Source organism: Equus asinus, chromosome 8 (genome assembly GCF_041296235.1).
Source record: "Equus asinus isolate D_3611 breed Donkey chromosome 8, EquAss-T2T_v2, whole genome shotgun sequence".
NCBI lineage: Eukaryota > Metazoa > Chordata > Mammalia > Perissodactyla > Equidae > Equus > Equus asinus.
The window spans coordinates 100,225,259-100,239,459 of NC_091797.1; the positions used below are offsets into that span (position 1 = coordinate 100,225,259).

Below are 14,201 nucleotides of genomic sequence, written 5' to 3' on the forward strand. Positions count from 1 at the left end.
ATCCATTGTGCTTAAACTGTCGAGTCCTGTAAAAGAGGGTAACGGTCAACTAAAGAGCCAGTGTCATTAACAGAATAATATTCATCTCAGACTCTTTTAGGAAACTTTCACTCAGTGCCTCCCCAACATCTCTGGATGCATAATACATGTGGATTGCTGCAAGGGCCATACTCCTGCCTCTCCAGGCTTCACGCCAGTGAGAGGCAGCATCCCGTAGAGAAGAGGTTCACTTACTGCTCCTACTGGTTGCCTCAGTGACCTCCAGGTAAGAGGAAGGGTCATCAGCTCTGATGTAGGAGTCGATGGCTTCCTTCACCAAGTCTTTCTGGAGCTGGGCGCGGGCCAGCTGACTCCACACAGCAGGCTCATTGCATCTCTCTGCAAACTCGTATGCTCGGTCTAGATTTCCCACGTGCTCGATCAGGACCTAGGGGTTACAAGAGGCTCTCAGTCTCCACATCACTCAGTCAGCTCCCAGGGAGCAGACGGATTTCTGTTCTGCCTAAAGTTGCATGACCATTTCAATTCAGTTCAATGCAATTGGTGGTTAAGTATTTCTCAGATGAGTGAATGGAGGGAAAGAATGAGAGTGGTTTGTACAGGGAGGGGGATGCCAGATGGAGAAGAGACACTCCAATGAAGAGGCATAAAGAAATGGAGACAGTCAGGCTAAGCTTTTTGGGCCAGCGGCAGGACACCAGAGTTGTGTCCTGGTCTTGGGAGGTGAGACAGTACAAAGGGGCATAAAGGCTGTAAAAAGGTTCAAAGGAGCTGCTGTGGGGAATGAGATAGCTCATCAGGCAGAAACAGGCTTGCAGGGCAGCCTGGAGGGCCGGGGTGCAGCAGCCACCCACCTTATATTCTGGTCTCAGAGCAAGGCCACAGCCCATGTGGGAATCGAAAAGAGAGGATTCTGGGTTGGAGGTTTCATGGCAGATACAGAAAAATGGTAAGGTAAGAGGCAAGGATGTAATGAATACTGGTAAGAGAGCAGTTAAAGAGATATGTCCCACAGTTTACAACTGCCTTAGAAATAAAACCAGAAAAGGCCGCAGACTGGGAGGAAAGAGATGAGGATTAATGAAGAGCTCTTGGTTGAGGCTGAAGGTAGGTGTGGGGGCTGGCAGGATTGCTCTGGGGAGCTGAAGTAGCGTGGGGGTGAAGGGTGGGAACAATTGTCATGGGTGAAAGCCTCTGAGAATCAGATACCTCGGTCACCAGGGCTGACCACATGACTTCACGTCAGGTACTCGAGTCTAGGAGAGTGCTGGGGGAAGGCTGGGTAACAGCAGACGGAAGGAGCCAACACGCTGTGAAGGCGGGTCACTGGTGAGGAGCAGAGAGGAGCACAAGACTCTGAGAGACGCATGGGACAACCAGAGGCTCTGAGGCCCTCGGTGGTGACGAGGACACAATGCGGCAAAGGAAGCTAGGGTCTAAGCCAACAGTACTCAGCAGCTCACCCTCACCCAGATTGCTGAGGCATTCATGTCAAACTTGCGGAAGATGACAAACGCCTCCTCGTACAGGGCACTGCTGACAGCAATGCTGGCAATGGCTGGGGCATCGCAGTTGTCCAGGTGGCTTATGTATTCCATGACCCGTGTGTGGTCCGCCTTAACGGCGGTCAGGATCAGCAGATTCTGGAGATTCCTGACAAGAGGTGGTGGTCAGCATAGTCTCACAGGAATGAAGACTGCACACAATACTATCTGGCAGGTCAACCACCCAAGACCCTCAATTTAAAAGCATTTAATACACACACACATGACTGATAAGTAGATACAATAGAATACTGATGAAGTATATGGGGTCTTGGGAAAGCACCAGCTAAGAGAAATTAGACACCACCAATCACTGGAGGGCTGCGGTGGCTTCTCCAGGAGCTGCCTTCTGCTCCCACTTCAGAAGTTCCTATTCTCCTGAATAGTGCCTCTATCAGTTCTTTGCGGTTCCTTATAGTTGAACCACATATATTGCATATCTAAGCAATATAGACAGTTTTGCACGCTTTTGAACTTTCCTTTTCTTTAATCACACTATACGCATATAAAAGTGTTTTCTTTTTCCCTATTCAAAAATGTGGAAATAAATCAATGTAATACATCATATTAAGAATCGAAAAATGAAAAAGAATGTGGTCATCATCAATTCAGAAAAAGCATCTCACAAAACCCAACATCCATTAATGATAAAAACTCTCAGCAAACTAGAAATAGAAGGGAACTTCTTCAATCTGACGAAGGATATCTACAAAAAACCCACAGCTAACATCATACTCAATGGTTAGCAACTGGATGTTGCCCCCAGAATCAGGAAGAAGACAAGGATGTCTGCTGTCACCACTTCAATTTGACTTTGTACTGGAGGCTCTAGTCAAGGCATTTAGGCAAGAAAAAGAAATAAAAAGTATCTAGATTAGAAAGGAAAAAATAAGACTATCCCTATTTTCAGGCAACATGATTGACAGAAAATTCTGAGGAATCTACAAAAATAAAAAAAATCCTAGAACTAATAACTAAGTTTAGCAAGGTTGCAGAATACGTCAAAAACAAAAATCAATTGTATTTCTATATACTAGCAATGTACAACTGTAAACCAAAAAAAAAAAACCTACAATAGCTCCAAAAATATGAAATACTTACATATAAATCTAATTAAACATGGATATGATCTACATGCTGAAAACTATAAAATGCTGATGAGAAAAATCAAAGATCTAAACAAATGGAGAGACATATTGTGTTTACAGACTCAGCATAGTAAAGATACCAATTCTCCCTAAATTGGCCTATAGATTTCATGCAATTCCAATAAAAATCCCAGGAGATATTCCTGTAGATATAGACAAGATAATTCTAAATTCTGAACAAGAATAAAGTTGGAGGAATCACACTACCTGGCCAACTGATTTTTGACAAAGATGTAAAAGCAATTCTATGGAGAAAGTATTCAACAAATGATGCTGAAACGACTGGACACATACACGCAGAAAGATGAAAGTCGACCTGAACTTCACACCTTACTGGATGCTGGGCCATAGATCTGAATGTAAATGTAAAACTATAAACCTTTAGAAGGAGACACAGGAGACAATCTTTGTGACCTGGGATTAGGCAGAGTTCTTAGACTTAACAGCAAAACACTATCCACAAAAGAAAAGTTTATGGGGGCGGCCCAGGGGCACAGCGGTTAACTTTGCACATTCTGCTTCAGCGGCCCGGGGTTTGCAGGTTCGGATCCCGGGTGTGGACCCGGCACCGCTTGGCATGCCATGCTGTGGTAGGCGTCCCACATAGAAAGTAGAGGAAGATGGGCACGGATGTTAGCTCAGGGCCACTCTTCCTCAGTGAAAAGAGGAGGATTGGCAGCAGTTAGCTCAGGGCTATCTTCCTCAAAAAAAAAAAAGAAAGAAAGAAAAGTTTATGAATTGGACTTGATCAAAATGAAAACTTTTGGTCTGTGAATGATACTGTTAGGAGAACAAAAAGAGAAGCTACACACTGGGAAAAACATATTTGTAAATCACATATCCAACAAAGAACTTGAAAACAGAATATTTAATAACCCTTAAAACTCAACAGTAAAAATCCAAATAATCCAATTAAAAAACAGGCAAAAGATTTAAAGAGACGCTTCCCCAAGAGGATATATGGATGGCAAATAAGCACAAGAAAAGTTGTTTAACATTATTAGCCATCCGGAAAATACAAATTAAAACCACAATGCCATACCACTATAAGCTTATTAGAATGGCTAAAATAAAAAATACTGATAATACCAAGTGCTGATGAAGATGCAGAGCAACCGGAATTCTCACACATTGCTGGTGGGAATGCAAATGATACAGCCATTCTGGAAAACAACAGTTTGACATTTTCTTAAACATACACGTACCGTATGACCCAACAACTTCTGCACATGTTCAAACAAAAATCTGGACACATAGGTTTAGAACAGCAGTATTCATGATCACTGCAAAGTGAAAACAACCCAAACGTCCTTCAGCGACTGAGTGAACAGATAAACTGTGGTACACTCGCACAACGGAACACTATTCAGCAATAAAAAGAACAAACTATTGATGCACACAACTTGGGTGAATCTCAAAGGCATTATGCTGAGTGAAAGAAGCCAGTCTCAAAAGATTACATACTATGTGATTCCCTTTACATGACATTCTTGAAAGGCAAAACTAGAGCGATGGGGAACAGATGTGTGGCTGTCAGGGGTGCAGGGTTGGGGAGTTGTAACTATAAAGGGATGCTCACATAGGGGAGTTTAATAGGGTCACAGAACTGTTCTGTATCTTGATTGAGGTGGTGACATGAATTTAGACATGTTAAAATTCCTAATATTGTACATCTTCCCCAAAAGGTCAATTTTACTGTGTTAATAATTAAAAAGAATAAAGAAAAAATATTAAGAATTTAGAACCTAAGATTCAGCCAGGCTGTTGTACAGTATTAATTTCCACTGTGACATGGTACCCCACTGTATGATGGTACCACAGCCTATTTATTGATGGGTGTTTGGACTGCTTTCAGATCTTTGCTCTTGGAAACTGTGCTGCTTTGAGCCTTCTTGCACATCTCCTGACAACACGTAAGGCAAGTTTCTTTAGGGTTCAAAACAAGAGTGGAAACTGCATGTTCTGGCACACACTGCTTTCCAAGTGTAACAAGCATTCCCAGCAGGGCACGTAAGAGCCCGAGTTGCTTAACATCCTAGTGCTGATTAGGAGAGCTAGATCCCCGCTGCCCTGCAGGAGGAAAGTGATGGCGCACAGCAGCCACACAGTTTCCTTGGTGGCTGATGAGGCTGAACTCCTGCCTCAGACGCATCACTGCTGTCTCTCCTCTCAGAGGAGGACTGCTAAAGTGCTCTGTTGAATTTTCTATCAGGTCGAGTTTTTCTTTTATTACATGTTCTCCATACTAGTTTTTTGTTGGTTATGTATGTTGCAAATGTCATCTCCCTGTTCACAGCTTCCCCTTTTCTCACCTTATGATAAAGTTCTTAAGTTTAACATAGTCCTATTTATCAGTTTTCCAAAAAAGGTTTATGTTTTTTTGTGACTGGTTTAAGTGTTCATTAGGACATAAATATATTCTTTTTCTACACATAAACTCTAAAAATATTACAGTTTTGCCTTTTACATAGTATGGATGTCCAATTTTAACTTTTTCCCATATAGAAAACCAATTGTCCCAACATCGCTTATTGAAAAATCTATCGTTTCTAACTTTAAAGCCAGCTCTGTCATAAATAAATGTTTTATATACATGTGGGATATTTTAGGGCTCTTTATTATAATGGTCCATTTCCCTATTCCTTGCCCAAATCATCATGTCTTAATTCAGTTCTATAATAATTCTAGATTAGAGTAAGCACCTTGCCATCCCAACACCCACTCCTACCTCTTGGGTAATTTATTGCTTTAGGAGCATCTGGACTATTCTTGGCTTTTTATCCTTTTGATACAAATCTTTTTTCTTATTTTTATTTATTTATTTTTATTAAGATTATGATAGCTAACAACCTTGTGAAATTACAGTTGTACATCATTATTAGTCATGTTGTAGGTACACCACTTCACCCCTAGTGCTCTCCCCCCACCCCCCCTTTCCCCTGGTAACCACCGATCAGTTCTCTTTGTCTATATGTTAACTACCACCTATGAGTGGAGTCATATACAGTTTATCTTTCTCTGTCTGGCTTATTTCATTCAATATAATACCCTCAAGGTCTATCCATGTTGTTGTGAATGGGACGACTTTGTCCTTTTTTATGGCTGAGTAGTATTCCATTGTATATATATATACCATATCTTCTTTATCCAATCATCAGTTGCTGGGCACTTAGGTTGGTTCCACGTCTTGGCTATTGTGAATAATGCTGCGATGAACATAGGGGTGCATGGGACTTTTGGAATTGCTGACTTCAGTTTCTTAGGATAAATACCCAGTAGTGGGATAGCTGGGTCATATGGTATTTTTATTTTTAACTTTTTGAGGATTCTCCATACTGTTTTCCATAGTGGCTGCACCAGTTTGCATTCCCACCAACAGTGTATGAGGGTTCCTTTTTCTCCACAGCCTCTCCAACATTTGTCATTGTTGGTTTTGGATATTTTTGCCATTCTAACAGGTGTAAGGTGATATCTTAGTGTAGTTTTGATTTGCATTTCCCTGATGATTAGTGATGATGAGCACCTTTTCATGTGTCTCTTGGCCATCCATATATCTTCTTTGGAGAAATGTCTGTTCATCTCTCCTGCCCATTTTGTGATTGGGTTGTTTGATTTTTTGTTGTTGAGTTGTGTGAGTTCTGTATATATTAGGGAGATTACCCATTTGTCAGATAAATAACTTGTAAATATTTTTTCCCAATTAGTGGGCTGGTTTTTTGTTTCAATCCTGTTTTCCCTTGCCTTCAAGAAGCTCTTTAGTCTGATAAAGTCCCATTTGTTTATTCTTTCTATTGTTTCCCTCATCTGAGGGGTTATGGTGTCCAAAAAGGTTCTTTTGAAGCTGATGTCAAGGAGTGTACTGCCTATATTCTCTTCCAGAAGACTTATTGTTTCAGGCCTAATCTTTAGGTCTTTGATCCATTTTGAGTTCATTTTAGTGAATGGTGAAAAAGAATGGTCGATTTTCATTCCTTTACATGTGGCTGTCCAGTTTTCCCAGCACCACTTGTTGAAGAGACTTTCTTTTCTCCACTGTAGGTCCTCAGCTCCTTTGTCAAAGATTAGCTGTCCATAGATGTGTGGTTTTATTTCTGGGCTTTCAATTCTGTTCCATTGACCTGTGCACCTGATTTTGTACCAGTACCATGCTGTTCTGATTACTGTAGCTTTGCAGTATGTTTTGAAGTCAGGGATTGTGATGCCTCCAGCTTTGTTCTTCTTTCTCAGGATTGCTTTAGCAATTCGGGGTCTTTTGTTGCCCCATATGAATTTTAGGATTCTTTGTTCAATTTCTGTAAAGAATGTCCTTGGGATTCTGATTGGGATGGCGTTGAATCTGTAGATTGCTTTAAGTAGTATGGACATTTTAATCATGTTTATTCTTCCAATCCATGTGCATGGAATGTCTTTTCATTTCTTTATGTCGTCATCGATTACTTTCAAGAAATTCTTGTAGTTTTCATTGTATAGATCTTTCACTTCTTTGGTTAAATTTTTTTTTTTTTAAAGATTTTTATTATTTCCTTTTTCTCCCCAAAGCCCCCCGGTACATAGTTGTATATTCTTCGTTGTGGGTTCTTCTAGTTATGGCATGTGGGACGCTGCCTCAGCGTGGTCTGATGAGCAGTGCCATGTCTGCGCCCAGGATTCGAACCAACGAAACACTGGGCTGCCTGCAGCGGAGCGCGCGAACTTAACCACTCGGCCACGGGGCCAGCCCCTTCTTTGGTTAAATTTATCCCAAGGTATTTTATTCTTTTTGTTGCGATCATCAATGGGATTGAGTTCTTGAGATCTTTTTCTGTTAGTTCATTGTTAGTGTATAGAAATGCTACTGATTTATGCAAATTGATTTTATACCCTGCAACTTTGCTGTAGCTGTTGATTGTTTCTAATAGTTTTTCTATGGATTCTTTGGGGTTTTCTATATATAAGATCATGTTGTCTGCAAACAGTGAGAGTTTTACTTCTTCATTGCCTATTTGGATTCCTTTTATTTCTTTTTCCTGCTGAATTGCTCTGGCCAACACCTCCAGTACTATGCTGAATAAGAGTGGTGAAAGTGGGCACCCTTGTCTTGTTCCTGTTCTGAGAGGGATGGGTTTCAGGTTTTGTCCGTTGAGTATGATGTTGGCTGTGGGTTTGTCCTATATGGCCTTTTTTATTATGTTGACATACTTTCCTTCTATACGTATTTTATTGAGGGTTTTCATCATAAATGGATGTTGGATCTTGTCGAATGCTTTCTCTGCATCTATTGAGATGATCATGTGGTTTTTGTTTCTCATTTTGCTAATGTAGTCAATCACGTTGATTGACTTGCGGATGTTGAGTCATCCCTGTGTCCCTGGTATAAATCCCACTTGATCATGGTGTATAATCTTTTTGATGTATTGCTGTATTTGGTTTGCCAAAATTTTGTTGAGGATTTTTGCATCTATGTTCATCAGTGATATTGGCCTGTAGTTTTCCTTCTTTGTGTTGTCCTTGTCAGGTTGGGGGATCAGGGTGATGTTGGCTTCATAGAATGTATTAGGGAGTGCTCCATCTTCCTCTATTTTCTGGAACAGTTTGAGAAGGATAGGTATTAAATCTTCTTTGAATGTTTGGTAGAACTCTCCAGAGAAGCCGACTGGTCCTGGACTCTTATTTTTGGGGTGGTTTTTTTATTACTGTTTCTATTTCTTTAGTCGCGATTGGTCTATTCAGATTCTCTATTTCTTCCTGATTCAGTTTGGGGAGGTTGTACGAGTCTAGGAATTTACCCATTTCTTCTACGTTGTTCAATTTGTTGGCATATAGTTTTTCATAGTATTCTCTTATGATCCTTTGTATTTCTTCGGTATCTGTTGTGATTTCTCCTCTCTCATTTCTAATTTTATTTATTTGAGACTTCTCTCTTTTTTTCTTAGTGAGTCTGGCTAAGGGTTTATCGATTTTGTTAAATTTTTCAAAGAACCAACTCTTTGTTTCATTGATCCTTTCTACTGTCTTTTTTGTTTCAATATCGTTTACTTCTGCTCTAATTTTTATTATTTCCCTCCTTCTACTGACTTTGGGCTTTGTTTTTCTTTTCTAATTCTGTTAGGTGTCGTTTGAGGCTGTTTATGTAAGATTTTTCTTGCTTATTGAGGTGAGCCTGTATTGCAATGAATTTCCCTCTTAGGAATTCCTTTGCTGCGTCCCAAATAAGTTAGTATGGTGTGTTTTCATTTTCATATGTCTCCAGATTTCTTCTTTAATTTCTTCAATAATCCATTGTTTGTTCAGTATCATGTTGTTTAGTCTCCACATTTTTGCCCCTTTCCCAGCTTTATTCTTGTAGTTGATTTCTAGTTTCATAGCATTATGATCCGAAAAGATGCTCGATATTATTTCAACCCTCTTGAACTTATTGATGCTTGCTTTGTTTCCCAAGATATGGTCTATCCTTGAGAATGTTCCATGCACACTTGAGAAGAATGTGTAACCTGCTGTTTTTGGATGAAGAGTTCTATATATATCTATTAAGTCCATCTGGTCTAATTTTTCATTTAATTCTATAATTTCCTTGTTGATTTTCTCTCTGGATGATCTATCCACTGGTGTTAACGGGGTGTTGAGGTCCCCTACTATTATTGTATTGTTGTTGATGTCTCCTTTTAGTAATAGTTCCTTTACAAATTTTGGTGCTCCTGTGTTGGGTGCGCATATATTTATAAGTGTTATGTCATTTTGGTGGAGTGTCCCTTTCATCATTATATACTGCCCCTCTTTGTCTTTATCTGTTTTGCTTTGAAGTCTACTTTGTCTGATATAAGTATGGCAACACCTACTTTCTTTTGTTCATTATTAGCTGGGAGTACTGTCTTCCATCCCTTCACTCTGAGTCTGTGTTTGTCTTTGGGGCTGAGGTGTGTTTCCTGGAGGCAGCATTTTGTTGGATCTTGTTCTTTGATCCATCCTGCCACTCTGTGTCTTTTGATTGGAGAGTTCAATCCATTTACATTTAGAGTGATTATTGATACGTGGGGGCCTACTGCTGCCATTTTATTACTTGTTTTCCGGTTCTTTTGCATTTCCTTTGTTTCTCTTCCCATGTTTTTTGGATTCCTAATTCAAGTAGGTAAATTTCTGTATTGGCTTTCTTCTTATTTGTAATTTGTGCCTTTATTCTTGTTATTTGTTTAGTGGTTACCAGATGGTTTGTATAACACATCTCGTAGATGAGATAGCCCTTTTTCTGATAGCCTCTTATTTCCTTAAATTAAAACGTTCCACCCCTTTTCTCTTTCCCTTCTAGGTTGTTATTGTCAGATTTTTTTTCTCTTCTTTTTTGTGTTGTGAGTTGTGGTTAAAATGACTAGGTTATATTTATTCTTGGTGTCTCCGTTCTGTTTATCTTTAATGTTTTATTTAACTTTTGCTAACCTTCCTGATGGAGTGCTGCTACTTTGTGTTACTGTCCTTCTGCTTATCTCCTTTGTTCTGGATTTTGTAACCCCTTTCCTTTTTTTGATTTTTCAGGTATGAGGTTCTTCTTGAGCACTTCTTGAAGAGGAGGTTTTGTGGCAATGAACTCCCTTAACTTTCGTTTATCTGGGAAAGGTTTTATTTCTCCATCGTATTTGAAGGATATTTTCGCTAGGTAGAGTATTCTTGGCTGCAGGTTTTTGTGCTTCAGAGTTTTGAATATTTCATTCCAATCTCTTCTAGCCTGTACAGTATCTCCTGAGAAATCTGCTGATAGCCTTATGGGGTTTCCTTTGTAAGCTATTTTCTTCTGCCTGGCTGCCCTTAGTATTTTCTCTTTGTTGTTGACTTTAGCCAGCTTCATTACTATATGCCTTGTGGCTGGTCTTCTTGCATTAATAAAGTTTGGAGATCTATTGGCTTCTGTCACATGAAGTTGCATCTCTCTTCCCAAGTTTGGAAAGTTCTCAGCCATTATTTCTTTGAACAGGCCTTCTGCCCCCTTCTCCTTCTCTTCTCCCTGTGGTATACCTATAACCCTTACGTTGCATCTCCTAATTGAGTCGGATAATTCTCGGAGAGTTTCTTTGTTTCTTTTTAGTCTTAGTTCTCTCTCCTCCTCTGCCTGCAGCATTTCTATATTCCTATCCTCCAAATTGCTAATTCTGCCCTCCATATTATCGACCCCACTGTTCAGAGAGTCCAGATTTTTCTTAATCTCCTCCACTATGTTCTTCATCTCCAGTATTTCTAATTGGTTCTTCTTTATAGCATCAAGCTCTTTTGTGACATAGCTCCTGAACTCATTGAGTTGTCTATCTGAATTCTAACTCGTTGAGTTTTTTAATCATGGCTGTTTTGAAATCATCTTCATTTAGGTTATAGATTTCATTGTCTTTGGGACTGTTTACTGGGTGCTTATCATTTTCCTTCTGTTCTGAAGAGTTAATATATTTTTTCATACTGCTTTATGGCATGGATTTGTGCCTCTGCATAGAGATAGAGTTTAGTCGCTGCTTCCACTTGTTGCAACTGGTGTGTGGGGGGGAGAAGCTCTTTAGACTGCACCAACCAGGAACCCTGTCAGCTGTTACTGACTGGATCTGGGCCTCTCCTCGTAGTCACAGTGGCCCTGTGCAGTCCCTCGTCAGTTGTGGGGGCAATCGCAAGGGGGCCTCAGGCTGCTGGTGCCTACTGTTGCAGCCCACCTAGACACGCTCCCTCCTTGGGGTCTGCAGCGGTGTTATGGACTTTCCCAGCAGCCAGGAGCAGGATCACCTATAATCGCAGCTCTGTCACTGTCAGAGCCCACAAGATCACACTTGTCCACTATAGGTCCCAGCAGAGCTATGAGTATCTTCTGCAGTCTGTCGTTAGCTCACCTAGCTGTGCTACTTTTGCCCCAGGGCCTTCCAGCCTTGTGATTGCTGGTCGGGACCTCTTCACTAGTGCTGCGCAGAGGCTTTCGCTGAGGCTCCTGTGGGAACCTGGAGTTCTCCCGGGGCCACGTACCCATTCCACTGGAGCTCCACTCAGCCCCACACCACTCTCATGGAATCTCTGGGAGCCCCTTGCTTCGTCTGATAGCCAGAGTCCGTGGGCCTGGCGGCGGCTGGTGCACTGCTGCCTTGCCGGGAATTTTGCTCTTTGGGAGCTTCCTGGTGTTCCAAATGGGGGGAATCAGCTCCCTGGGAGTCTCCTGGTGTTCTGTATGCTGGGCGGAGTCTCCCCACTAATGGGCGAGCAGAGGCTTTCCCTGCTGGTGGGTGCGGGACCCTGGACTTTCCCCCTGGGCCGTGGAGCCGGGTGATGGAGCTCCACCGAGTCCCCAAGCACGTCCACGGGAAGTCTGGGCACCTCCTGCACTGTCTGTGCACAGCCTGAGACCGTGGGCCTGGCAGCGGCTTCAGGCTGGTGCCCTGCCAGGGAATCCGCTCCCTGGGAGCTTCCCCTTGTTCTGAATGCTGGGCGAGGCCTCTCTGCTAATGGCGAGCAGAGTCTTTCCCTGTCGGCGGGTGCAGGACCTTGGAGTTTCCCCCTGGGCTTAGGTGTAATCGCGGGGGCTTAGGTAGGGCTGTTGTCACCTGTTTCCATCGTTGCTCCACTGGTGAGTGCACATTCCTGCCCTTGGTGCATGGCGATGCTATGGGGGAGTCCACTGGAAGAGAGCCTCTTTCAGGTACTAGGCTGTCCGGGGGTCGGGGGTCGGAGAGATTTCACCTATTTCTACCTCCTTCCGGGGGAAGTCCATCCGCCTTCCGATGTATAGCAGCACGAGTCTCTCAGACGTCTTGAGATACTATCTGGATATCCTTTGTTAACCGTTAACCGGTGAATGTCCAATTAGTTGTAGATCTGAAGGGGGAGAGACAAAGGAGACCACTCACTCTGCTATCTTGGTCCCGCCTCTTGATATACAATTTTAAATCTCCTTGTCAAGTTCCATAAGTAAACAAATAGGAATTTTTACTGGTATTACACTGAATTTGAGTGATGCAGGTAAAACTGATGTCTTTCAACATGGTCTGATTATTCAGGAATTTCTATCAAGCTGTTTACCATGGTTGAGTGGGTAGGATTGGTGAGGTCCAGTTTTTTATTTGTCTTCTAATTTTTCTTTAATAATGTCTACTTATTGAATATATTATGTGTAAATTCATTCCAGTAAGCTTATAATCCACATTAACTGTCAACAGTTACACTGTTTTTATGTACTTTAAAACGTATATTTATTATTGTCTTTGTTTATGTATACTTTTTAAGATACTTAGTTTTTTATTCCAATTGTTCTATCAATTACTTGGAGGTATGTTAAGATCTCCCAGTATGGTGAATTTGCCTATGTCTCCTTGCAGTTTTGTCAATTTTTGATTTATATATTTTGAGGCTATATTATTAGGTGTATAAGTTCAGAATTATCTTCTTGGTGAACTGAACATTTCATCATTATGTACTGGCCCTCTTTGCTTTGATAATGGTTCTCACACTACAGCCTGTTTTATGTCATACTAATATGGATCATATTATTTATATATATAAAAATATCAGAAGAATACAAGTGTTTTGAGGTTTTGCATTTGTCTAACGTTTTTTCATTCTTCTATTTTCAACTTATTAGTCATGTTAATGCACTTTGAAATCACTGTATCATCCCATCATTCTTTGGTTTCCACTGAGGCTATTGAGAAGTCTGCTGTCAATATAATTCACATTCCTTCATAAATTCTCTCCGGCTGCTTAAAATTTTTTTTTGATGTCCTGTAGTTTTGCTATAACACACGTAAGGGTGGTTTTAAAAAATTAATCCTCCTCAGGATTTGCCAGACTTCCTGAATTTGAGAACTAGATCTCCATCATTCTCCTTCCAAACAGTGCCTCACTCTCTGCTCTGAGGCTCTGATTAGATCTCCCTTCAACCTGTATGTCTCTTAAACTCTTTCATATTTCCCACCTACCTGTCTTGGCCATGTTCTTGCAATTTCTTCATATCTACCTTCCAATTCGTTTACTCTCTAATGCTGCTAAACCCCTTTGGCATTTACTTCAATTTCAAATACATATATATTTATATTTATCAAAGTTATTTGGTATTTTAAAACATATGCTTAACCTTTTTTTGGTATTTAACCACATTACAAGTAATTTTATATTCTGTGATAATTCCAATACTTCTAGTCTCTCTAGGCAGGTCTGACTCTACTCTCTTACCTTGCTCATACTAATGGTACCTTGTTTTCTGACCCATTCTGTCAGTGTTTTTACCTGAGCTCATTATTTCTTGGAATGTTATCTGTAAGAATTCTTTGAGGCCTTGCTAGAAGGTAGGTTTCTCCTAAAAGGATTTGTGTTCGTCTCCGGCAGAGATCTGAAGGTACTACCTGATGGCAATCACTTCAAAATTAAATTTCCACCTGGGGGTTTTTAATACTACACCAGTTCACAAGAATTTGTGCTAAAATCCATTAGTGGATCAGTGTGGCAGGGCCAGGTTGTCCTCATAATCTAGCACCATGGTTCAAAACAGCTCTTTTTTGCTTTGTTTTGTTTTAGCTGGTCT

The 14,201-nt window shown here is 40.9% G+C and overlaps 1 protein-coding gene across 3 annotated transcripts in view; it reads right to left on the reverse strand.

Annotated features, from left to right (window-relative positions):
* Nucleotides 1-287: 287 nt before the first annotated feature.
* LOC123287945 (clathrin heavy chain 2-like) overlaps nt 288-14,201 on the reverse strand; it is a 28,603-nt gene continuing 14,689 nt past the window's right edge. The window contains exons 6-8 of one of the 3 annotated variants that reach the window (XM_070516644.1): nt 1,470-1,653; nt 1,210-1,326; nt 288-427 (exon numbers count right to left, since the gene is read on the reverse strand). In XM_070516644.1, coding sequence (XP_070372745.1) covers nt 1,324-1,326; nt 1,470-1,653 — 187 coding nt within the window. In that variant the 3' untranslated portion in view covers nt 288-427; nt 1,210-1,323. Of the gene's footprint in view, nt 428-1,209; nt 1,327-1,469; nt 3,856-14,201 lie in introns of those variants that run through there. The other 2 variants (XM_070516646.1, XM_070516645.1) reach the window with 2 other exon arrangements.